Here is a 27,753-nt window from a genome sequence, read left to right as displayed (position 1 = left end):
ACAGGATGTTCAATGACGGTAAATTAGATTGCAACTAAGAAGAAATGGTGCTTGGACAGAGGGCAACAAGTCCAGCACCTTGCAAAAGTATTAACACCCCTTGAATATTTGCACACGTTATCACACCACGTCAATCAGTTCAATGTTTTTTGGGTGTTTTCTCATATGACAGAACAATGCAAAGTAGTGCACAGAGGTGGAGCAGACAAATGAAGGATATTTTCAGTTTTTTTCCCCCCCAAATTTAACTTTACAATTAAATATTATAAGTAAATATTATGTAGAAACATCTTGTTATGCAATTCCAACTGAATTGTTGAACATTTTATCCAAAGTAATCGCTTTGAAAGTATTTGTAAGCATCAACTTTCAAGTCTTGACACAGATTCTCAATTCGATTAAGTGTGGACTTTGCATAGGCCATTATAACACATAATCCATCCCATAGTAGCTCATGGATATATGTTTAAGGATGTTGTCCTGCTGGACGGAGAAGTTCTGTCCCAGGGTCTAAGTTGTTGCCCTTTCTGTCAGATTGTATTTGTTCTTTTAGTTGAACTCAACTCTGATCATTTGTCCCTCCTCTGCTTAAGAAATACATCCTATCATGGATACTTTGTGCTTTATTAAGGGTATCAGAATAAAGGAGGGTAGATACAAAGAACCTCTCTCTTCAAATTTAATTCTTACATTTTGAAAGCAGTATATCCACTTCCTTACACTTCAGGTTTATGCGTCACTTTCTTTTGGTTTGTGATATTAAGACAAAAACACACTGAAGTTTTGTGGTTGTAATATGAGAAGTTTAAGACAAATGAATACTTTTGATGTCTTTCCGGTCAAAAAATGGAACTAGCAGGCACACTAGTTGTGCAAGCTCTGCACTTTTTTTGATGTATTCTCTGCTTCATAGTCTGTTTTTTCCATTATTCTTTGAAAGCAAACTTATTTCAGACATAGTAGGAGAGTATGTGTTATTTGTCATTACAAGAAGTTTTCTGTCTGAAACCCAGTTTAGCAAATCAACACTCGTGTCTGCACCTTCTATTTCTACTTTTATTTAAAATTTATACATTTTTGCATGTAAAATGTTGCTGAAGGGTTGAGAACTTTGCGCCGTTTCCATCCCTTACAGTGAATTCCCTTGATCAGTGATTTAACACATTTTCCCTCTGTTCATTATTTATGCACTGCTGATTAGCACATCCCCACAGAGAAAGCTGTTTGGTCTTTCATTCAGGTTTCAATGGCAATGACGCAAATCTCTGACCTGTTTAGTGGGCTGTGGCCCAGGCATGTTCTTTTGGACCGAGGCCCTGCTGCCTCAACACATCAGCAGCCTAGCACACTCACTCACGAGCCAGAACAGCTGAGAAACAGTCTGAACCTCCAATATGCCAGGAGAGCTCCAACAAACATCCCGTGATCTTTCTGAGATCCACCTGGCACAATGTTTCCTGATCTTGTAACAGCAATTGGTTTATGTTCCTGTGTTGTGCTCAAATTTCCTGGTGAGAGCAAACAGTTCAGACATATAGTCAAAAACGTCAAGTGACAGCCACAAAATATTTTCCCAAAGACCATGACTGTACAGGTCTAAATGTATACCTACATACGTGAATTCATTCAAAAATGCTTTCAGCGGCAATCACTGCCGAAACCCGGGATCGAACCAGGGACCTTTAGATCTTCAGTCTAACGCTCTCCCAACTGAGCTATTTCGGCACCTGATGACGTGTAATTACATGTATTCGAAAACGTGATCTGTGTGATTTCTTTGAGAAATATAATGGATGATCTGGTATTTTACTAAAAATTAAAACAATACAGCAAAAAATAAAAAAATTAAAAAAATAACACTATGTAGTATTCTGGATATTTAAGTACATATTCGTAGACTCTGATAAGCATTACATTTTCCAGAAATTACAGTTGCATTAGATGAATATTTTATTATAACAGGAAGAAATGTGAATGTTTTAATATGGAATTTAAGATAGGAAGCAGTAGTTTTTTACGTGTTCGGCGAGATTCAATAAACGTGTCTGCAATGTGTCAAAGTCCCCACCAGAGGGCGATCAAACATAAATCTTTGGTTCTCAGATAATATATTGAAATAAGTTTCCAACTACAATTTTATTATAACTAATGAGTTGTGTTTATGATTTCCCCAAATTAAACTGCATGTAATACCATGGAATATTACGGATCATGCTATGTATCAGTGATGCATGTCTTTGGGGCAGGAACTAGGTATGGAACTAACCTAATAAGTTTAATCTTGTCTGACATCATTCTAAGGTACACAAGTCTTGGGACTAGCCTTTGCTTGAATCTTTTCACCTTGTGAATGCTTTGGAATCTCATACAGCAAGCTGAAAGGGGTGCTGGGAAAAAGCATGTTCAGTTTACCCCTCTGGACCCGTGTCTCTGCAACCCAAGTAAAGATCATGGAAGAGAGCAAGACTTTAACTAACTCTCTTTAGTGCTGTTCTTCTATTCTTGTTTGTCATATAGTTATTTAAGAGAAACTAGAACTGGCCAAAATTTGCATCAGCAGGGTAAAGCTTTACAAAACACAGAGTTCTGAAATTCGCCACAGAATCCTGATTAGTGCCTTTAATAGGAATCATCAAATTAGGAAACCAGAGCTTTGACACAAAGCTGAATGTTCTGGTTCTGAAAAACAATCCTGAAAGCAGTCAATATTTGAATCCTGAAAGCGTTTCCAAGTTAGCTAGTGGAAGGAAAAATATCAGATCACTCATGGTGAAAATGTGAAGAAGTCATGAAGCAGAAAATTACAAGCTTCATTTCTTTGCACCTCCTCTGGTTTTTGACACCGTTGGATTTCTGTGAGTCAGGAGCTTCTCTAATAAAAATCAGCATTCTGCATTGATCATTCTTTGCAGAAAGTTGAGAAAATTACTCTTTGTTCTCTCAATGCATGGCGTGTAATCTGAGTGAAAAACAAAAGGGATAAAAGAGCTGAGTTTATGTTTGATGACCGGGTTTGGTAATATTCTGTTACCTCAAAGTTTTCAATTTACAAGACAGATTTCTACAAAGATTATGTCTTGATGATTTAAGGAGGAACCTCTGGGTCTGCATGTTACCTGTCTTTTTTTCTGCTGTAACTGTGTTTTATTACTCCAACAAAAGCCACTGCGAACAACTCACCTTATGATTTATTTATTTTTAATTTTTTTTGCCTTTTGGCAGGATGGCCAAATTTCTATTTGTAACTCTAAGATGTAATAAATTAAGTCTGACTGAGAGCTGGGGATTGGATTGACAAATTATTTTTCACTGTTCCCTAATAATCTCTTTATTGTTAAATTTCCATTCAGGCAGTAATTATTTTTCTGTTTAATTTTGTGTGCAACAATGGCCCATAACTGCATGAACCTCTCTGTGTGTTAATTAAAAATTCAAAGGGGCATCTATCAGTGAAACTGTATTATTTCAGTTTGTGAGGGTTAGACTTGAATTATTATTTATTATTAGCATTAATTTCTATGTTATGCCCCCTGTTGTGTTTGTATTCTCTCATATGGGGATGAATTTTGTGTTCATTTTGAGTTCTTATTGCTGTTGAAGCACCATATTTTATTCAGTCAGTGGATTTAAAAGCATTAGCAGACTGTCTGAATCTTTATCGTGGTTCTATGGTTATGTTTATATGTGCTCAGATATATATATATAGCCACCCTAATATTTGGAAACCATATTGCCATCAAAATGGTACTCTCTCAATTTTGACAAATGTCAAACCAGCGACTTCTCAACAGAAACCCACAAAGTTTACCTTTCTAATAGAGTTGAGGTGATTGTGGTTCCAGGAACTCCATATTAAGTCAGCTTCCTTTATTTCAGAGTCAGTTCTGACCAAGTAGCTCTCTGGATACTTGTCCAGACTGTGTGGTCAGCTGCTGCAAACACTAGGCAAAGTGCTTCCTCACTATAGAGCGGATGTAAAATTCTGTCCACAACTGTATGTTTCATTCTGAAATTATAATTTGTTCCCAGTAAATTTCACAGAGTTAAATATGAAGCAGTTTCAAAATTCATTGTCTCTTTCTCAGCTATTACAACAACAGATTGAGTATAATGCCCCTTGATGTTGGCGGAAATTTCTAGAGTGAGCAGACGTCACAAATTTGGGTCTGGAAAGCTCCGCCCACCTACTCTTCTCAAAGCAACAAAACAAACGAGACAAACGGTTGTGTAGGAATATAATTGATGACAACACTCCAGTCCGGTAGGTGGCGGTAAACGCACCGTAAGTTGGTTGCCATCCGCCAATAAAACTGAAAGAAGAAGAAGAAAGGCCGTGACTCAACTTTGTTAACCTTAAATACACATTCTAGCCATTATGTAGTTTTGTTTGTTTGTTTGCTTGTTTATTTTTAAAGAAACGTAACCACAGTTTCTTTGTTTGGTTAGTTGTTTTTACTGGGTGAGTTTATATATCAACATTTGACAATAGTCTTCATACGTAAGGTTTAGATTTTTTGATTTGAGTTGTAAGTTAATAACTGATTTAACTTTTTCTTTTCACATGTTTATGATCTTATTTGGATTTTTTTTTCTTTATACTCTTTGGATGTGCCTGATGTGCAAACTAACACCAATCCAAGATACAAATAGACTTTCCATCTCATCTTCATGTTGGTTTATAAAAATAAATATGCCAGTTTTCTCATTAATTGCGCTTCTGTAATATGAGTCATTGGGTAAGTGGGATGTAGAGCTCTGTCATCTTACGTCAGGTGACTCTCTCGTGCGCAGGTATTGTGACTAACAAAGCTGCGTCATCTGAAAAGCACTTTATTTTTTACCAAATTACATGCATCTTGTCGTTCAGGTTAAAGATCATGTCATGTGTATATTTGGATCTTCTGCTGCTGTCATAGTCAGCATACTTCCATGTCCAGGATTTATGTATTAAACATAACTCAGTCTGACTGTTTCCCCACTGAGCCAAAACCGATTTGAATGTAAAGAAAAACTGGCTTTACTTTCTGAGTTAAACAGTTCTCCAGTGCCCTGCATCTTTGTCTCTGATTTCTAAATTCTTAGTTGAAAATAAACCAAAGAAGCCCCTGAAGTTTGAGAGTTAAGGGTCTCCAAGGAACCTTAAGTTCAACCTCCAATAGGAATGAATGATAAATGATCTGTATCTTATTTTATCTGGTTAAAGAGATAAAATTCAGAGAAATGCATTGTGAAGAGTCTCCTGCTTCTTCTTATGTAATCAAAATCAATCAATAAGCTTCTAAAGTTCATGAGATTGCTTTTAATCTTTGTCACACTAACATCATTTGAAATAACTACTCCTGGTGAAAGGTGAAAAGATAAAGTATAATACAGATTAATTGAAATTTGTCGCATTCATAATGTAGAAATGACCAAATGGAGATATGAACTAACGACTAAGTGTGATTTAAATGTTAGCTCTTGTGGCCAAATTAGCATCTAAAAGAGTTCAGTCCTACCTAGTCATCATCATCATCATCATTTTTGTTTCGGTTGAATTTGGGAAGGACTTAAAAGCTTAAAAAAAAAAGTCAAATTTACAACACAGTTTCTGGGTCAAGAACAATGTTTGGCTGAAATAAAATAGCAGATATGAAACCATTGTTTTCATTTTACCCCAAAACCTGTGATGTTAGTTATTTGTTTTTAACAAGCAGATAAAAATCATCTGTGATATCAGTGGCCTACTTATTCTCTCTGCTGAATTAGCCTACTTTGCCCTGCAGGCTTCATCCCACATAGATGACCCTCTTTTTTTTTTTTTTTTTTTTTACTTTCCTGCTGAGGCCTGCAGCTCCTCCTTCCCACACAGCACAGAACCCACGCAAAGTTGATTTCTTCATTTTTTATTTTTTTAATTTTGCCAGCTATGGAGCTGGTGTGTGTGTGTGTGTGTGTGCAGGAGGATCCACATGGAGGAGCACATGCTGAACGGTGCCAGGTGGACGCGCTCAGTGCCCACACAGGGATCCAAAGCTGGACATGGATACTGAAACAATATGGCGTCATGATGGAGCTCAAATAGGTCAGTAGGGAGGAGATTCAGCGAAACTATTCTAAAATCAACTCAGTTCCTAATTTTCTGATTAAGAAAAAATTATAGCATACATTAACATCTCATCTTATGTAAAAGATATAATATTACTCTATTGAGAACACAGAATGAAAGTCAAAGTGGTGATCTATGGCTCAACTTGAGAAGAAAATGAAAACTGAAGTTGACTTTCTACGCCGTCAGCAAAGAAAAACTGAACATTTAACTTGATGTATAACACACAGTTCATAGAAAAAGAGTACACAACAAAGAAAGCAAATTAGTGCCTAATGCTTTTTTAGATTTATTAAAGTAATTAAAGTAATTTCTGATACATTCACTATAAATCAACACCATAGAGAAAACATAAATATCGCATATTCTTGGTGTGAAACAACATCATTTTGCATTTTCCATGTGTTTACATTCAAAAATGCATTGCGACAGCTCACATGGATGCAGTGTGGGCATATCTTCAGAACAGTGAGCACACAAGCAGAAAGTCAACAGCAACCACGTGTCCTAATAATAATAATATTAACAATAGTCCCATTGATCCGATTGAACAGGAGCCGGCTGCCGTCTTGTGTGAAACACTCCTCTAATCTAGAAAAGTCGGCCAAAAAACTCTTTCAGAGCAAGTTGCTCGTTTTGAAGAATCACGTGTAATAAATCACAACTGGGCGATATTTACAACATGTACATACATGTTTCTTAAAAAGTGCACTGCACCAATGAGCTACAGACATCTACTCAATAGTATCCAAATATCATTGGTGAAGGTCGCAGCTCCACTGTTGCTTCGTAAAACATTTACGTAAAGTACTTTTTTGCTATTTCTGTCAGGGTTAGTTTGACTCATTTTCTCAGTCATCACCCACAATTCTGTCAACATTTAGTCTTTCTTTTGAGCTTACTATGAATCAGAAAAAAATCTAAAACATACACCATATATAACTCTGTGGCCAGTTTCTACAGTGCCTTGCATAAGCATTCATACCTGTTGAACCTTCTCACCTTTTGTCTCATTACAACTTAAAACCTTTTTTTGTTTCATTGTGATTTTACTCCACAGGATTCCAAAGTAGTGCATGATTGTGAACTGAAAAGAAAATGTTACATGGTTTTCAGAATTTTCTACAAATTTCTACCAAATAAACTAATAAACCCACACCATGTTCTATCATGCGGCTGGTTAATTCAGGGGGTGTTAGTTGTTTTTCCTTTATTCTCCAGACCAAACAACTGGATCTATTTGTAAAACATTCTAACTGTGTATTAGTTTGGTTTTTATAATTTAGCACTCCTTTTTGTTGTTCTATGTGAGGCACTGTATTGGACAGAACAAAGCAGAGTAAAAAGAAGCAGCGATCAGCTAATCTGCAAGTTTCTGCAAGATGTTACACCATTAGTTAAAAACTAGGAATAAAAGAAAGTGCAGTAATGTCAACTGCTGATGCAAATTTTTTTACATAACCCTGTTATATCTGTGCAAAACTGCAAAATCTCATTTTACACTTTTACTGTCTTAAGACATAATATTCATCTCTAGACCAAATCCTTTAGCCTTCCTCTTTTAGGTTTATTCAAGTTTATGTGGCAGTGTTTTATTTCCTTGCTAAATGTTTCTTCTGCAAAATAGAAAGCAGGGCTAGTATTGATTAGATTCGAAGAATATCCATGTATTTAAAGTGAATGAACATAAGATCATTTGAGTGGGAGAGCAGATCAGATCATTCTCTGGAGAAACCCATCCTTGGTTACAGTTACATAAAGACTTTTTGTGTGTAAATAAACCTCAGTGTTTGACAAAGTAGGTACAAATGATACAGCCTCATTTATATGTGTGGAAGCTATGTGCTCCACTTTGACGACATCGTCCTGTTTCAACCTGTGCCTGAGGTGAGCGGAGCCGTGTTTAGCCGGGCCTTGCCGGTGGTTACATTAAACGTCTCCCAGAGGTTAAAAAAAATGCACTCTTCGCATTTTTTACAGCGGCTCCTCGCTTCAGTGAAGTTCATGATGGAACACACCTGCGACCTTATTCTGCTTTTTAATTATTCCATCTGGACCCAAGGGTCTCGGCCTCAAAGGGCCTCGGCCAGGTGACGGTCTGTGCCTTCTCTTGCTTCCAGCCGCACCTGTCGGCTGGTTTTTCTGGTCTCCACCCAGGAGTTGTGGATCACCGTGCCCCCGGGTGATGGATCCACCTGCAGCAGAGACACCACCCGTTTCTTCACTTTGGCACGAAGGGCACGGCGCAGTTTCTGTCGGGTGAAGGCATAGAGCAACGGGTGGGAGACAGTGGTGCCATAAGCGAGGGCCAGGAACCAGAGCCGCAGGCTGACCAGGACGTCACTGGGGCCAATGCTTAGTATGAGTATGTTGGTCACGGAAAGAGGAGCCCAACAGCCCAGGAAGGTCGTGATGATGATGAGGGACATCTTGAACACCCGTTTTTGTCGTTCTCGACGATCTCGATGGCGTCTCACTGCCCGACGCAGCGCTATTATCGCCGAGACAGAGGCCTGGACGCCCATGGTGGCCGGCAGGGCAGTGGCAGCGCCTGCCTCAGAGGCGATGAGAGGAGCGGCAGAGGACTGGGCTGGGGGAGAGGTAGCTGTTGGGGTCGGAGACTGGGAAGGAATGAGTGGGGGGTGGCTGAGCTGTTTGGTACCATCTGTGGTGCACTGTTCCGCTCCTCCCTCTTCGTCATTCCTCCTGAGTCCCACCTTCCTCTCTTTCTGCCTCTTGTGGCGCCCCCTTCTCCGCTGGCTCTTCCTCATGTGAGAGCCGATGCGGATGTTCAGAGCCCTCAGTATTCTGGAGTAGGTGAACAACATGGCCACCACGGTGACGAAGAATATGGGCACCTGAAGTATGAGATGATAATACATTCCCAGACCTGTGTAATAGCCCTGACCACCGACACATAGAAGGGTCCTGTTCCGCCATGCTGGCACAGCTGTTCCCCCAATACCAACTGAGGAGGTCACCTGACTTGTTTCCTCTGCTTCTGATGCACCGGACCACTGGACCTCCAAAAAAGGCATGAAAAACACTGCAACCGACGTGATCCAGACGGCAGTAAGGAGCAGCGCCGCTCTCCGTGTTGTCAGCAGCCTGTTGGCCGGACGCACCGAGATGTCGTAGCGGTCCAGGCTGATGACCAGGATGTTGATGGCTGTGGCGATGCTGGCGAATGTGACACAAGCCTCGTGGAAGCAGCAGAGCAAGGCCAGATTGGGTCCTGGCGGCAGCAGCACCACCACCAGAGTGAGCGGCACACACAGCAAGCACACCACTACGTCCAACACGTGCAGATTGACCGTCACCATGTTGCTCACAGAGTCCACCAAATTAGACTGTGAGCAGTAGAGCACCAGCACCGTCAGGTTGCTGCTGAACCCCAGCACCAGCTCAAGCATGAGGAAGGCGGTGAGCGACACCTGGAAGCCCAGTGAGTACGGCATCTGCCAGGTCACACCACTGACCGGTGAGGCATCTCCTCCCTGATCCTGATGGGCCTCCGTAACCACCAGGCCCGCTGTCATCCCCATCCAGTCAGCGGTGGCCGGGCCTGCGGTGTAGCTGTCAGTCTCCATGACGACCCTTCAGTCCTTGTCGAGTGTTGTGTCTGGTCCCCTGCAGATTAGTTCCCATGATGCACCGGCCCGATCCTCCATGGTGTGGAGGTGACAGTTCTGGAGAGATGAGAACACAAAACAGACCGATGAGAAATGGACTGTGTGGGACAGAATCCAAACGTCGTTCCCAAAGGGTCTGAACGTGGCTATGGACTCAAATGTCACAAGACAAGACTGTAACCAATGCATGTTGGCTGAGATATGTCAATCTCATGCATATGCACACTGATAAAACCCATCTCCTGCACAGAACAAGTTCTGAATTATGCATCAATCAACATGCTGTCAATCAGTGTCGCTGATTAGCATTTTGTCTTAGCCACAGATGGGATTCTGTATGCATGTTAGCTGCTACAACACGCTGCACTGGAGCTCAGGGGGCACAGCCAAACTGAACAAAGGGATGTAATCAGCTGCACTCAGTTCATCAGCACTAACAACACTTTGAGCATAAGATATAAAATTAGCCACAATTTGAGCTTTGCTGCCTGTGGAAGACAACATGATTATATAAAGCCATCTGAATTTTAAGAGGAGCTATAGCTAAAGCAATATATAGTGTGTCTAAGGCAGCACACTAGAGACTTTACGGCAGAACTTGCCCAATCATAGTGAGTTATTAAAACATAATTTAGCAGTTAAGGTGACATATGCTGTACCACGTAGAAGTAAGCGACGTCATTTCTGTATTTTAAGCTTTTGTGACGGACCTACAAAAAGTAGCACATAATTGTTAAGTGCAAGGAAGTTGAGGTTTTCTTCCATGATTAACCTGTATTTAGCTCCACCCATCTTCCCACCAACTCTGACCAGTTCCCTGTTTACCGAAGGAAACGGATGGTGTTAGGATATAGGTCAGGGAATATTTATGCTGACCACAGAGCTTTCTTCCACATTTTCACCATGTCCCCAACATGGCTTTTTGGATTTATACTGTGATTACATTAAAAGTAGTTTCAGAGTAAAGGGGCTGAATACAAATGCCTCAGACTTTTTCTTTAAATATGTATAAAACAGGTATCTTTTTTCTTCCACTTCACAATTATGTGCTACTTGGTCTTGGTTTATAACATTTAGTCTTCGTAAAAGGCAAAGAAGTTTGTGGTTGTAACATGTTATATGGCAAGAAATGTGGAAAGGAGAAAATAAGATTTTTTCCAAGGTAATGAAAAGCAATTATTTATAGCATTCAGAGTTTACGGCAGATCATCAAGATCATCAAGACAAAATCTTTCAGTAGGAACTCTTGCTGTTCTCTTGCCATATTTTCCCCAGAATATACCCAACGCAGCTCAAGGTCTGCTGAACAGAGTCAGAGTTATTCTGGAAAGGGCAGGAAGAACATTATAGCAGAAGGAGTTTAATTATATCCTTGTTATCTCTGGCTCCTGAGCAGCCTGTCCCTCCTGCTATGATGTTGGCAGGTTGGTGCTAGATTGCCTCAGATTAGTTGTCGTTTTGCGCTGCTGCGCTGTGAATGGTCGCTTCCCTACAAGGTTGTGAATGGTCTGTTTTCTCTCTCAGGCCACTGATGATTCCTGGGGCTTTCGAAAATATCACAGGGCAGCTAAATGGGTCAGTCGTTGATTGCTTAATGTTTTACTTTTATTATTTTAAGACTTGGCCACGGATCTTAAAAGGTTGGCCAAATACAGTTTTCACAGATGCTTTAATTAAGATTTTCACCCCATTATTGACAACAACACACTTGTAGATTAGAGCACATTTGATGAAATCCACCAGTTATTAATGGAGGGAATGTTGCACATTTAAAATGTTGAGATTATAAATAATTAGTATTAGGCTTTTACATTTTAGCTGCACTATCATTCAGAATTTTATCACAGTGTAAACTGTAACATTGTATTCAATTGAAAAACATTAGTGAATGTAGATTGACTTGTTCAAGGAACTGCACCAGTAATTTGCCTATATTTTTGAAGTAAAGAGAACTAATCAGGTTTTACAGTGCACACACAGATATGGGGCATTTCCAGGAAATGTTTGCAAAGTGTATAGATGCTAATCAGCTGCTGGGTGTTACAATGGCCAAATCCTGTTGTCTTTTTGTAAAAGTGACCCAGTGTAAGATAAAAATTAATAATTTAATTGCCTCTTTTGTGTGAATGATAACTAAAGCTGGAAGCACAAGGCCTAAAGTGACAAAATAAATAAGGAACAAGAACAAATAAAACACACAAGGTAAGATGGAGTACTGAAATAAAATGAGAAACACAGCTGAAAACAAAACCCAATCTAGAATAAAACCACAAAATGAAAAACTCCTTCAATTCATGACATGTTTACTAACCTGCCCTGCATCGATAGTCTGTAGGGATATTCCCTCTGACTGTGAAGCAATAATTTCTCTCCTGCTCATGATCCGCATATATTGATACTTCATGACAGCCCACTCACCTGTGATATAAACGATGATCATCTCTAATAAAGTCCTGCGTGTCACTGCCCCAGCTCATTTCCATTACCATAACCCCATAAGCACGCACTCGTATGAGCCTCCAAGATTACAATTTTGATCGCTGTCTCTTTCTATTTCGTCCACTGTCGGACTTGTTTGCCGCAACCAGCCGGGTCATTTTCCGTGAGCTGCTTTCTGCTGGAGGCTTGTTTCTGTTGCAAAGGGAATGGTGTCTGCTCTACACAGTCAATCTCCACAGAGGAGGAAGTGGCTTTAAAGCATCTGTGGTGGCTTTTGGTAGTTCATGTAGATCAATGGCAGTAAAATTCTTGGAAATCATGTTCATTCAAATAAATTTCTCCCACTTTTTGACATTGACTTCTGCGGGAATTTGACTTTGAACCATTTGCGATGTTAGTTGCATTGAGTAAATAGGATTATGTCAGCATAATCAAATCAAATCTCATTTTGTTTTCGAAACCATCCAAAGAAAAACTAGGTAACCTGGAGTGCTGCTGTCAGCATCCCTAAGACGAGCAGATTGAAACCGCTCTGTGTTTCTTTGAGGCTAATAGACGTATAGTAGTATAGAGTAGGTGTGCCTATTTTAATGTGGCTCCACAAACATATTTATGTGAATATAAAATTGGAATAGCATCGACAGGAATGTTAAGAAAAACCGGACAAATCAGACATCATTTGAAACATCACGTAGCTTATAACATCTCAGTCTTACTTCTTGTCACATTGGCATTATTTTTGAACTTGGGTAGCTATTCTGGAATCTGGAAAGAGTAATTTGCAACTCTGACAAAACGTTTTTTAACCCCCAGGAACAGGTTTCTGGGCTGCACAGTGGCGCAGTTGGTAGAGCTGTTGCCTTGCAGCAAGAAGGTCCTGGGTTCGATTCCCGGCCCGGGGTCTTTCTGCATGGAGTTTGCATGTTCTCCCTGTGCATGGTGGGTTCTCTCCGGGTTCTCCGGCTTCCTCCCACAGTCCAAAATCATGACTGTCAGGTTAATTGGGCTCTCTAAATTCTCCCTAGGTGTGAGTGTGTGTGTGAATGGTTGTGTGTCTTGTATGTCTTTGTGTTGCCCTGAGACAGACTGGCGACCTGTCCAGGGTGAACCCCGCCTCTCGCCCGGAACGCAGCTGGAGATAGACACCAGCAACCCTCCCGACCCCATTAGGGAAGAAGGGTGTAAAGAAAATGGATGGATGGATGGATGGAACAGGTTTCTGCAAACAAATATGCATTAAAACTCAGGTAGTAGGTAATTAAAACATTGGTATTAATTGTTTAAAACTCTAGAATTAGCTTTGTGGAGCTGTTAGAACAGTGATTTGGTACTCTAGGAATAATTATTTGGAACTCTATTAATAGCTATTTGGAACTTCGAGAACAGGTTTTTTTGGAAGTTTTTGGAATATGTATTTGAAACTCTGGGAATGACGCCATGAATCTTTCAGAATAGCCATTTGAAACATTCGAAAACAATATCTGAATATTAGGAATATATATTTTGACCTGTGGGATTGACTACCTTGAACTTTGATCATTTTGAATTTTAGGAATAGCTATTTGAAAATTAGGTTAACTATTTGGAACTCCGGATTAGTTACTAGAAACTCTGGAAATGGCTATTCAGAAAATTAGGAGTAGTCATATGAAACTCAGAAAATAGATTTGGGTCACTGAGAATACAAATCACCAGTGGAGCGCTCTGCATAAGTTTCCACGTCATTTGTTTTGAAGAGTTGTAGCTGACAAGATATAAACATGCACATATTGGTGGAAATTATTTGTATTTAGTATTACAACAAGTTAGGTTTTACATTTTCAAGGTCCAAAACAGCATAATGTTAATATTTGGTAATTATAGGAGAATAAACATGGATTCTCTCGTTATCTCGATTTGCTTATTTTTGTGTATAGGTCTAAAGTGAGAAAATAGAAATCACATAATATAGATAAAGTTATGTTGAATAATGATCCTGAATCTAGTTGAGGGATACATTTATTTGTCTGTGATATATGATGACAAAATCAAAAGTTTCAGCCAAAATAGGCTTTTTGCTCAGTGCATGGACAGGACAAATAATCAATAATAACAACGACCAAATTTATAATAATCCCTCAGAATTACACAAGCTTTATTTTATTACAAAAGTGACTCCCGATGACCAGACTTAAAGCACTGAGTCAAATGTAGGATTTGAATCCAAACATCTAAAACTAGTGTAAAATGTAAAGCGCTTCCTTGATGGCTTTTTCTTCAAAGTTATCTAATTCTGAGAGCGCAGCAGCTCGACTCGATGAGAACTGGCTAAAAGCCGACGTTTAAAATACACTCATCGCTGATTAAGGGGGTGGTGACTAATTGCACCCGCAGGAAGCTGTGATTTAGAGCAATCGCAATCGCAGCCTCCTTTCATCTGAGCTGGCGAGTGAAAGTTGCTAAATCAAGTGTTTAAAACACTGGTGACAAAACACCACAGAAGAGCATAAAGTCCCCAACGTACACGTCTACGCACATCTGCAGAACAGCAATGAGATGTTCAGTCGACAGATGGACTCGGTTTTCAGCCGTCCTTTGTTGCTCCAGCAACGGCACCGGAGATCCCACTAACGAGAGCAAAGGTGATATGACACTGGCAGTGAGTTTTGTCATGACAACATGCTTGCTTCTGCGTCTTAACTACAAAAAGGAAACAATAAAAGGTCCAGAACTATTTTTGTTGTGTGGACAGTAAAATAATGCTCTTCGCAGAATCGATTGAGAAATCAAAGGTACGCATTTAAAGTTTAAAGGTTTATCACCTTTCAAATTCATCACAATATTTATAACTGCACTTTGGTGCAGCTATAATGTCAATAAGAACTATTTATTACTTCTTTGTTTTAGTTCACTGACTACATGGCACAATAGTTTAAGCCCCACAAACACAAAGGTTGGTCTTGAAAAACATTCCCATTTGTAATACGCTTCACTTCTTTATGACTAGGGCACCAGTCATAAAGAAGTGTGATTTGTTTCCTTAAACCACTAACCATAATTGCATTTAATCTAATTTTCTATTTATTAAAATTTATAATCCCAACAATACAGACAGTTTTGGGGGCTCCTAAACATCATTAAGTGGAATTTATCCTGAGAACAATAAATCATAGAATCATTTTTCATTATCATGAAAAATGATGACCGACACCATAAATGCCCACCCCTAATCTGAAATACAACTAAACAGCATGTAAGCTAGCGCGAACATAAGAGCTACAAAGGGTTGGAGTACATTTTAAAAGAGCAGTGTAGACTGCGATTAAATTTTGGCTTTAATGGCGAGAAATAAGCCGTGGCCAGCCAAAGAGAGAGGAAAACTGGTGAAGGAACAGATGAAAAACGTTCAGGGGTGAGATGAGACGGGCGCGCTCTGAAATGACGGTGTGCAGAAGTCAGCCCCGCAGCTGGCCTCGCCGCCTCACGCTCCCAGCCGGCGTGATGGGGAGCAGGCTGATTGGCACCAGAGGCTTCAGATGAACACAGGACAGAAATGGAAATGCTCACCATTGGTGAAGCAGAGGATTCTCATTTGGAAAGGGGGTGCGCAGCACCAGAAAGTAGGCTACCTGAACCACCTGCCGGAGAGGAGATTTTAGACAAGGGCAGGGGAGTAAAAGATGCCAAATGAAGGCAGGAAGCGAAGAAGTGGGAAGAAACAGCTAGTGCTGGTAAACAAGCTGTCCCAGAGAGCAGAGGTGGCAGCTTTTTCCACTCTAAAGTCTTACATCAGCCTTCCTCTACAGCAGCTCATGGTTTCCTGGTTGCCAGCGGGCCCCAGAAGGCTGCTTCGGTCTCTGAAGGCTCATGATTGCCTGAGTGAAACGCCGCATGATTACCGGGCTACACACTCAGGGTACATTAAGGAGCAAAGGTGGAAAGATATTCCCAATCTTAAAATCACAGCAGCAGAGCAGTCTGATCACCGAAGGATTACGCCGAGTCCTACTCGTTTTCACCGTCCTACAATAATGGCCTCTGACATTTTTTTCGCCAAAAGTGAAATCACTTTAGAAAGGAGACGCTGTGATACGTTGGTTTTCCTGATCATTGGATTGGCTGCTCCAGATGTATCTTTTAAAGCTTATTTCTAGGAGATTTGTAGCTCTGGTGTGATCTCAACCCGCTGCTCTTTAGGCAAAAGTACAGTTCAGTTACTATTTTTAAAAGCACGACCGTCTAATTAAAGAGCTGCTCATGTGGCACACACATCAGCCGGTGTGACGCTTGCTGAAAAGCCTGACCCTGGAGAGGAAAGAGCTTAGAACGTTTTCAATCTTTAAAAAAAAAAAAAAAAGTCCAATTAGACTGAATCTTTGAGGTTAGCTCTCTGCAGACAGATCATTTTCTAAATGCAGATAAAAGTCTTGGCAGAGAACAGCACGGCCACTCTTGCTAACTAGCTGAGTGTCAAAGGCAGGAAAGTGTACAAGTCATTGCATTTCTGGATGTAATTTATATATTTAAGTCACTACAAGTGGAAGAGGTTCACCAACGACTCCTCCAGGTGATTGAAACCCTGAAATATTTCCAAGATTTGAAGAAACCAATAATGAGAACAAGTACAGTCTGTAAATGATCGGGCTTTTTAGGCACTAATTATGTCACTGCTCATATGTAATTTGACAGATTTACACCTGTATACACCTGGGGGAGTGTGTCTGCAGCTAGACACGATCAAAGTGGCTTTCCACCCTGGGCGCCATCATTTCAGAGAGCAGCATTAGCACTCAATTAAAAAAAGTTCGTTCTGTTCTGCTTATTTGACAGTCTGATCAAGTAGAAACTAGAAACCAAAGAGAGCTCCACCAGCGTCAGGTCAGTGATGCTGAAGTTGGTATCTGATTGATAGGTTCCAACTTGGCTCTATTCAAGGGACATTTTACTGTTTTTATTAGAATCTGAACTACACTTGAACGCCTCATGTTTATTATCTAAAAATACTTGGGCTGCTACCACTGAAACTAAGATCCTCTGTACTCAAGCTGAGATGTTTGAAATCTAATAATAAATTCTGGTTTTGACAACACAAAACAACTGAGGTTTCTAGTTTTCTCAAAAATGCCATTAAAACCTTTCCTGTGTTTTTTTAAGCATGTGTGTTGTTATTGGGATATATGGATCAATTAAACCTGAATTAGTCAGCCTTAGATCCAGATTCTTTATAAGATGATATTTGAAAAACTATTTTTGTAGAAACAGTCAACCTTGATGTTTCCTTTTTTGTTATTATTTTATTTTATGGTCATTTTGAAGTGTACAAACATGTTTAAAATTTCTACGATTATTTGTTGGAATCAAGAAGCTTAAAATGATGTTGGTAGGAGTAAGCTTTTTTTTATTTATTTATTCCTTCAATTTCTCTTTAGGGGCTCTGTATGAACCAGTCAGGAAGTTGTAAATACATTTTGAAATGCAGTTGTTTTTTTATATAACAAGAAAATAAAAAAGAGTTGTTTTTATTGGTTTTGATTATACTTCAACACTGTTTTATCATTACCAACCAGAAACAAACTCTCTTGCTTTCGTATATTTCACACACAGCTCTGTGAAATATTAAGAGCCTGTAGTGGCGATTGTTTGTCAAACCAAACAAACATGCAATAAAAGTTTCTTCAGCCACTAAGAGGCACTGGGTCAAGTTTTTGTACGCAGGCAAAAGAAATTTGATGTCCAAACTTGTTGACTGTCTTGGTTGCTTTTATTTTCCTTTTCAGCAAACAGTTACAATATTCAAACTTTCCTTTGTTCTCCTATCTAATTCTCTTGCTCTGGTAAAAACCATAGGCCCCAAACCCAAATGCCTGCTGGTCCTTTACCAGGCCCCTATGCTTATAGATAAGTGGACTGACCCACATGACTTCCTGTCTAACTCAAAATGAATAAGAAAATTAATAAAACAAAAAATTAAATAGAATCAACAATTATTAACCTGCAAATAAATACTGTAAATAATACAAAAAACATACACTTAAGAATTAACTAACAAAATTCAAATGAATAAAGAAATCAAGAATAAATAGCTCCAACTGCACTGAACCCCATTGGGAACTTAACTTCCACCAAATATTGATTCCTGAACTCTTCCTGAGTTAAAACATTATTATTGTTGTTTCTAAATCAATATGAACTTGTTTTCTTTGTATTATTTGAGGTCTGAAAGCGCTGCATCTTTTTTCATTATTTTGACCATTTCTCATTTTCTGCAAATAAATACTAAATGGTTTTTTCTTGGAATTTTGGAGACATTTTGTCAGTAGTTCATAGAATAAAAGATACATTTACCTATACAGAGTAAAATCAGAGAAACTGATCATTTTAAGGTCTCTTAATGTTTTTTTCCCCAACAGCTGCATCTTGCGTATCCTTTTCACTACAGTTAAAATTTAACATAAAGTCACTATTTATAGCGTCAAACTGAACCATCAAAGTTTTACTGTGTTGGAATCTCTGATTTTAAATTGAGTCAATGGTCACCGGCGCTGCCCCTTTTCCAGACGGACGCATCAAAAAGATCTTTTACGGCAGGTTAGGAATCACTGCCACACCAACTAAACCTCTGAACTGTCGTGTCGCAGTAATGTGACAGTATAGTTCATTCAGTTCAATATACACACACCACCAGAGACTCAGATTTACAGATAAAATCACAAATGTAGAGTAGCACCACTTTCCACACACATCTGATCCGCAGTGCTTCTCCCCTCCAGTGTGTGGAACCAGAAAGACAAGAGAACGCCTGGCATGTATAATTGAACAGCTTTGGACACATTGGCTTCTCCCAGAGGCAGCAGCTCAAAGATTAAAAAGATGAATGGCAGCGGAGATAATCTTGCTTTTCCTGCGTGACATGCTGATGTAACAGGTTGTCAAAAATGACAGAGCTAGTAATAAGAGATAAAGACGGGATACAGGAATGGAGGATCCATCAAGGAGCGGGGTTATTTTGAGGAATTTGACTGGAAATAGAAACTCTGCGAATCACAGAACAAAAAGATCACGATTGAATAATAACGGTAACAATACGGGATGTGTAAAGTATGCGCTCAGTGACAACTGAGCCAATCATATCCTCATGTTTCTATTCATTGTGACTTGAATACCTTAAAAATAAAGACAATTTTTGCATCGGAAAGCGTATTCTTTCCCTGGGGTTGCTTTTGGAACATGGAAAGTTTTTCATGATCCCTGTATCTTACAGGAACTCTGCAAGAACTTTAGACCAAAGCGTGTGATGAATGAGGCAGACACATACTGTGAGAGATCAAACACTCAGCGCCGTGCAAAATATTTACATCCCATAAACTATAGGACAGACCAACAAATCTACGCTGCATCTAGAAAGTATCTACAGCACTTAATTTTTTAACATTGTGTTATATTACTGCATTATTCCAAGTTTAATTAAATTCACTCATTTCCTCAACATTATAAACACTTTGACAATGCTGAGATTTGAGATTTTTCCTAATTTACCAAAAACAGAAAACCAGTAAATCACGTCACAGCTTTTGCTTGACACTTTGTTTGATGGCAGCAATTAGAGCCACAAATGGTTTTGAACACGGAGCCGCCAGCTTCCAGTCACCTATCTTTATGCAGTTTGGCCCAATTTTCTTTCCATCTCTCCTCCAGCTCCATCAGGTTGGGATTTGGAAACATATGTCAGACATTTTCAGATCTTTTCAGTGATCAATTGGATTCAAGCCCCGGCCACTCCAGTCCGGTAAGCTTCATACTGACTGCCATGTGCCTTTTATTAATAAAGAACTTTTGTCTGGCCACATAAATAAAACATTATAAAGCACTCACTCTGCCTTCTGGAGAGTGAGTTTGGTGAGAAATTGTGCTTTTTTCCCCCCACTGGTGTTCTGTGTTGCAAATGAAAACGGGAAAAAAAAAAAGATTTAATGAGCATCTTTAGGAGGATTTCTTCTGCCTGCCAAGCCCTCACAGGCATTTTTAAACAATTTGTTCTGACTGATCCTCGCCAAACTGTCTGTAATACTGGGGTTTACACAAAATGAGGCCAACTTCCACTTTTCCAAATCCCTTTTTTTTTTCTTACTCCAGTTTGACCCTTCCCCAAAAATCATCTACAGTTCTGTCATTACAGAACTACAACAAATGGTTAAATCACGAACAAAAAAACAAAAAGACAGTCATGAGAGAGAGTGATCTGCCAATTTCTAATTCTATGCCAATTACAGCATAAAGCACATAAACTACTTCCTTCAGAGCCCTGCGGGGTACAGCTGCACCAGGAAAGTAAACCTTCTGCATACAGAGGCTGAGCACACTGCTTCAGACTATGTGTTTATTGGAGACAGTGATTTAAACAGCTTTCATTGTCAACCACACAGTGTGTCATGCACAAAGTTTCTTGAGGAACATTAAGAAAAGCGATGATTTACACGTTAAAACTACGTGTAGACCTCATTTAGACAGGAGTCGACAAAATCTCTGTTATTAGTGGCGGCTCAGACACACGTTGGTCTAAGACGGAGCTTAAAATCCACAAAAAATACTCAGCAAAAGCGCCAAGAAGCAAAACTCTGAAACAGCTTCATTTGATTTAGCATTAGAAAATAAACTATGAACCAAGCAAAGTAGCAAAAGTCCAAGATGATGAAAGCGTGAAAAGCCCAGCACCCACCAAAGTCTCACTCTGCTGCAGCAGCCTGAATGACCAGCCAACTAAAATACATTTTACAAAGCCTCTAATGGTTTCTGTAATTCCTCTGACTTTGTTTTTAAAGACCTCGCTGGTACTGAAAATAGCCAACTTTGAGCTCGCTCCCCATGGTAACAACTTCCAACCCAACGACTGCGGCGGCTGCTATGGTGCATTCACTGATTGGAATATTTTATTGTTTTCTTTTTGTTTTGTTTTTTTACTCTTTTCTTTTAGTCCAGCTAAAAACCGTCCAGAAGTGGTCGACAGATGTCACTGCATCTCATATTTTTGGCACTAATGGTATCCCTACCGATACATAAGCACACAGCATATAGGTACAACATATGCCCTGCGTAACTTTCCTGAAATAATGGCCTAAATAATTTTTTTGCCAAGTTTTTTATTTTATTTTTTTATATATATATATATCTTTTGGCAAAAAAAAAAGAAGAGGTGGTTATTTTTTGATTTATTGTTTTTTTTGTCAAAATTTCTTTTGGCAAAAAATTACTTGGGCCATTATTTTACACACAAGTCTGCTACATACGCAGCTTCATACACACTTTCTAATTGAATTCAATTCATTCAATTGTGTCCAAACTTTTGGTCTGTACAGAGACACGTTACATTACATAAGCACGCTACCTAGATAGATGTTTATATTTACATTTTTGACACTAATGGAACCCCACATTAAACTTCACTACAGTCTGTTGTCCAGGTAGACGGCAAATTTACAGCTTCTAAAATCTACACTCTTCTTTTCACATTACAAATACGACAACCGCAAATGTATTTAACTGTCTGAACGGATGTTTTCTTTTTGTTAAGTTATTTATTGCATATAGAAAAACGTACCAACTTCAATAATAAATAGCCATTTTAGCTGTTTATTATAATAATCCTCCACATCAGTAGGAGTTTAAGTGTCATAAAGCTCCCCTCATTAGCACAGTCACTCCTGCAGTACGAAATGTTAAGTAAACAAGGAGGCATTCATTAAATACATCCACTTTTCTCTTCATCCGAGGGCTGACATGCTGCGCTTATGTTCAAATACGCTCATTTTCATTATGATGCAAAGTTATTCAAAGAGGCTCCCTAAAATCCTATCAGGCTGTCAAATCAATCAAGGGAAGCTGTCATGACAATGAAACTTCTGTCATCTTCTGTTGCTGAAAGCGTCCAATGTGGCATAATTTGCGGGGTTTAATTTAATGGTCAGACGTAATTAAAAATGGTTCCAGGTTCAACTTGTGGCTTATGAATAAATCAGAACATGCAGTCACTTGTTCACGTCTTTGGCCTGGTCAAACCTGACCTCGAGGAGTCTGTTAATTTTTTATATATATAATAAATACAATTTGAAGAGGTGCAACTGTCCAATGTCAAATGTAAAATTGCAAAACTCCTCTATGATTTTTTTTTCTCTGACTTCAACTTCTCAGCTACAAGGCACAAATCTTTTTTCATGAAAATACCTTCAAACTCATTACATCAACCCTGAGAAGCAGCTGCAAAATGGATGAGCAACAACAACACAAAAAAAGAATAAAAATAAAAGCAACATGAGAATATACAGCAAAAAGCGCTTGTGCAGCAGAAAAATCAAGCTTACTGGAGAAGTCTCTCCAGATCAGCTGCCATGATGGAGACAAAATGTCAGTTAGATATTTGCAGGCCACTGCTCATCCTCAGCTCGAGTGGCCTGAGAGGGAACAAACACACACACACACACACACACACACACACACACACACAAACACCTTCGACCACGCCACACACATAGCGGCGCAAGCAGGTTAGTAAGATGCTCTCCAAAGACTCCTGCTTACAGTCTACACTAAACGGCTTTGAGGTGAGGCTGAAAGCAGAGATGATGAGAGTCGGGAGTGTAACACATTGAGCTGTGAATGTTTGATACCAGGAGATGAAACACGTCTAACAAATCAGCCACAGGGTCCTCGGGTCGGTCAGCTCTATTTCTGTCCTGCTCACACAGACTGGTCAACGCGCGTCCTGAGGGACGGAGTGTAGTCCTTGGACGTTTTGTGACTTTCCCAGTAAAACAGTACTTTAAAAAGTGTTTGTGCCTCTTTAACCTTTTTTCTTTTCTTCATATTACCAAAAAAAACATCTCAGTGTTTTATTGGCTTTCATGTGATAGACCAACACAAAATAGACTATAGCTGTGAGGAGGAAGGAAAAGGAAACAATAATGAGGAAAAAGTATTTACCACCTTACGGATTTGTTTGTTTGCACAATGAAATAAATAAACTCATTTCCATATTAGTTCATGTGCACTTTGCACACAAAAACATTCATCTCCTTGAATGCTCCTTCCTGAACTGCAAGATGGCTACACATTACCATGGAGCTTACACTTTGTAGATTTTAAAAGTAGGTTTTTACATATTTGTTAAAACTGTCACCATGTTGTGATACCATGAAACAGATAATCTGTGGCAAAAAAAAAAAAACTTCTCCACCTCCTTCTTGAGCGACTATTGCCGTCTGAAGAAATTCACCGCTTCCAATAATAAAACGACCAATCGGAGTCAGGGGGAGGGACTTAGAGCTGTCAATCATCCCCGTTTACGCACTGCTCAAAGTGCTGAGAAACAACTTACCGTTACAGGAAAACAGTTTATCCACCGTCATTGGTGGTCATGCTAGCTAGCCTTAGCATTCACAACAGCATCTGTCCACAGATTGTCTCATAATATACTGTCCAGACATAGTGACAGTTTTAACAAATATCTACAAAACATTTATATACATTTATATATAAATGTAAATATATAAACTTTACTTGCTGCAGCTTCAATTGGTTCAACAGATGAATTTTGCACTTTCGGGCTTTTGGAGGTCCGCTGTTATTTTTATTTTTACATAAAGTCAGTCACTGACTCACTGTGTTGAGGTGTTGCCCTTATAGGGTAGGTCCTCAGATGCACCTACAGTCGACACAAATGTTGTGGATCAACTTATCAGAAGCCTACAAAGCCGTGGCGTCGTCATCATCATCTGGGCTTTCCCAGAGAAAGTTCTCCTGGCTCAGCGCTGTAGTCTTTTTTGAACTGAGCCACAGAAAGAGATTTAATTTACTCTGTGTACTGTTTGTTTTTGTGTTCTGTAGAAAGTACGCCTGAACAGGCGCTTTTTTGTATGTTTTGGTTCCTGTTAAAAGGGAGGGATTCTTTTCCACTGTCGCCGCTTGCTTGTCTAATCTGAGGAATTGTTCTGAAATGAATGACTCCATACAATAGGCTGGGCTTGCTTAGACAAATCCTTTTTTTTGTTTTTGCTTTTTTACGAATTGACATTAATGACCAACTGAATTTGCACTGCATTGTGGGTTATGACTTTGCTTTTTCTTGCCCGTTAAGGCAGAAACTTCAACAGCGCAACAGTGGAATATAAAATATGAAAATGCAGCACCGGTTACAGCTACAAAAAGCATGCAGCACCTACGTTATCAGCCTACAGAGTTATGTCGTGACACAAGCATTATTTATGCAACATGTCTTATATATATTAACAATAATCTGTAAGTACAGTGTGGGCATAAGCAAGGACGGGTGTCACTGTCCAGCATACAAGCCTGATGAACTGGGTTAAATTTGAAAACACTGGATCAAGTTGGCCTTTCTATTAGCAGTTCAGGTGAGTAAAAAATATGTAGTTTTCTGCTGCAGGTAGTGAGAAGCTGGAAAATAAAAATTCAGAGGCATAAAGCTTTAAAGAACACTAGAGAGCACCTTAAGGGAGAGGATACATATGAGGAAAAAAAACTTAGTAAAAGCATTTCTTTTAATAATTTTTGTCCTTTTTTTTTTTTACAAAAACCGCTCTCTCTTTTTCACATTTTGTTTGCATAAACCTTCAACTGACGATAAACGAGAGAAGATTATTTGGTCACATTTGTCACGTCTACCTTTCAGCTACTTTGCACCGAATGAAGCCAGATCCATTATTCAGGTAGACTTTCCAAATGCTGGCTTCAGGTTCGAGGGGAGAGCATCGGAACTCTAAGTGTTGCTTCCCATGCCGCCTGAATTATTCATCACACACATGAAATATGGAGCCGAAACAGCCGACCGCTGAAAGGCAAGAGAGACAGAAAGTTGTCCAGCAACAAACTGATGAGGCAAGTCAACTGAGTGAGGATTAGAGGTCAGTTAATCAATCTGGCCGACTGGAATCAGTCACACACACACACGCACACATGCAGGCTTTCTATCGTCAGTGTTTTCCTCCTTTATGTTGCAATCAAAGCTCTCCACAGCAGAACAGAGCTCCTACCACACGCTTTCATCAAGGCATCTCCCTTCTTCTTTCTTTGCTTATCTCCACCTCCACACTGTTTCCAGCAACGCCTCCCTGCTCAGTCGCTCCTCTTGCTGCATCTCATGTAGTTTCTTTCCATCTTCTGTACGTCCATCTCTTTAGTTCTTTTTTTTTTTTCCTCACCATTTTCTTGTTTTCACAAATTGTTTTGCGTCAAAAACCGCATTATGTAGCATGCTGGACTTTCTGGGCGCCATGTTCAACTGGTCTCTGATGTTGGAGTCATTTTCAGCCTGAAGGTGAATAATAAGCAGCGGTGGAAACATCCCAGCACCTTTAAATTTACAAATTGTTCCCATAAGCTTTTTCCATATTTAATCACAAATTGTGTGTATTTTGTCAGGATTCTGGGTGATTAGATCCAACACTGAAGAGTTGTGAGCTGGATCCTGTGTACTCTGAGCAATGACATTTTGTGCACAAATTCACAAGTGTGTCTTTGTGCAAAGACAATAAAGTAAGTCTAAGTCTAAAAGCTCATACTTATGAAGAGGAAGGAAAATAATTCATGGATATTCTTATTATTATTCTACAAACAAAAATCTGGCATAGATTTTAATTGGATTTGTAAATTCATATTTGTCCCCAAGTCAACTACTTTTTGTGTTTGTTCAACTTTGTAGTTGTTAAAAATCACTTGGACTTTCCGCTTTCATCCTCACCTATGATCACTTTGAATGGCTAGAGCTGTAATTAATGAAGAAGAAGAAGAAAATGTTTGTGTTTCCAAATGAATAAATCATTAAAATTAAAACAACTGTGTCCGCCCACCAGTTTTGCACATCTAGAGACTGAAACCTTTGACTGTTCTTCTTCTCTGCCAAACAAGAAGAATGGTCATTTTAAATGGAGAAGCTCCATCCCAGCGTCCAGTCTTCTGCACCTCCAACTGCTTTTCTTTCAGGAAGCTGAGCTTCTCTTCATGGCAAACTACAAACAGGACGTTGTTTGACTTTCTTCTATGACTTTCTTCTTGCCCACCTGTTACCAGACTCTCAAACCTGATCTGTACGGTTCTTCTAGTGACTGCGTTTGCTAGTTTGCAGTTGCACCCCTCTTTGTGTTTTTATTCTGCGAGAGATCCAACACGTATCTCTAACCAAACTCTGCTTTAAACTTCTCCACACACTCTCTCTCAAGATCTCCTTGATCTCCATGATACTAATCGCTAATGTTCTCTAGTAAACCTCGGTTGTAGTGAATGGTGTGAATATTTTTTCAATGACTTAAATGCATCGGAAGTAAAGAAAACAAGAAAATAAGCTGGATGGTGTAATTGTTAGCATTTTGTCGGAAACAATCATGGACATGAACAGATAGACACCAGGGGGCGGTAGAGCATCTTCCCCTTTTCCCCTAGACAAAATAAATCCCCTTCTGAAATCTATGGGAGGTGGGTTTTTTTTTTCTTTTTTTTTTTTTTTTTTTTACTGTTTATATGAGTGGCCCAAAGCAGCATATGTGGCTATAGATATGAAATAGGTATATAAGCCTTTTTTTAAAAGTTTGACATTAGTAACGCAGCTAGCTGTTTCCCACACTCCCGTCCCCCCACTTGATCACCTGCCCCCCAAAATGTCTGTTCGCGCCACTGCAAGCAATTATTCCTAACCAGCTACTTGTTGATTAACACGATATAAAATCCGCCAAGCCTTCAACCACAGCAGTTATCACACATAAACCTCATGAAGACAAATTGAAAACGGCGTTTTTTAAGTCTGATCAAACAAGAAGAATGGTCATTTGCGCAGTGAGACGCAAACGCATCCGAGCGGCCGGGCGCACGCTGGTGAGCAGCGAGGTGTTTCCAGCAGCTGCAGCGGGAGGCTCCCCGAGGAGCGTGGGAGAAGCACAGCCTGTGTCAGGCACCCCACTCCCACAGACAGAGCCCGAGGTTCCCAATAAAACCCAGATTCCAATGCAGGAGAAAGAAAAAAAATCAATATGCGAGCACGCTCTGTGCCGAGCGGCACGCAGAGCGATGCGCCGCTCTAGCAACGAGCACGCATCACGTAAACGATGAGAAGTTGACTGCAAATGTTGAAAGCGCTGTTTGTTCACGTTTTAGACACTTGAAAAGCAAAAGTCAGGACTGCGTAAAAGTTCACCAAATGCAATATGAAAGGAGGAGCTTGACTACAATTGAGGAATCATAAGAGGAAATCGCAGTTTTAAATGTTTTTTATGAAGGTTGGTGTCAACCATGACTATGCTACCTATTTTTCATTTTTAAAAGAAATCGCAAACAAAGCATGAAATGTCTAGTTAGGATAAAAAAAATCATCTCACCTCCCGCGTCCGGACCGCGCGCTTAGTGATGCATGTCTGCAACCTGTGGGCTGCCTGGTTCGGAGAGTTGATGTGAAGCTGGATCCCGCCTCGGTCCTGTGGTGTGTCGGGTTTTTTTTGTTGTTGTTGTTTTTTCAGCAGCAGCAGAACAAACAGCAGCCAAGCGACCCGATGAGAGACAGAAGAGCTGCAGGCAGAGCTCAGGCTCCTGCTGGATCCTCCGAGGACTCTATCAGCA

General features: G+C 39.8%; 1 protein-coding gene and 1 non-coding gene across 2 annotated transcripts; both read right to left on the bottom strand.

Moving 5' to 3' along the window:
* Positions 1-1,652: 1,652 nt before the first annotated feature.
* Positions 1,653-1,725, bottom strand: trnaf-gaa. The gene has a single exon. It is a non-coding gene; the product is annotated as a tRNA-Phe (tRNA).
* Positions 1,726-5,737: 4,012 nt separating this feature from the next.
* On the bottom strand, positions 5,738-9,766 carry LOC122834383 (G-protein coupled receptor 22-like). The gene has a single exon (XM_044122785.1). The coding sequence runs from the start codon at positions 9,676-9,678 to the stop codon at positions 8,161-8,163; it is 1,518 nt and encodes a 505-aa protein (XP_043978720.1). The 5' UTR covers positions 9,679-9,766; the 3' UTR covers positions 5,738-8,160.
* Between the last annotated feature and the right edge of the window lie 17,987 nt (positions 9,767-27,753).

Source organism: Gambusia affinis, linkage group LG07 (assembly GCF_019740435.1).
Source record: "Gambusia affinis linkage group LG07, SWU_Gaff_1.0, whole genome shotgun sequence".
Lineage (NCBI taxonomy): Eukaryota > Metazoa > Chordata > Actinopteri > Cyprinodontiformes > Poeciliidae > Gambusia > Gambusia affinis.
The sequence above is the reverse complement of the archived record's forward strand: the minus strand, read 5'-3'. Positions and strand labels throughout refer to the sequence as shown.

Bases quoted from the DNA above. Each gene is read 5' to 3' on its own strand.
- LOC122834383 (XM_044122785.1), bottom strand. From the start codon at position 9,678: ATGGAGACTGACAGCTACACCGCAGGCCCGGCCACCGCTGACTGGATG.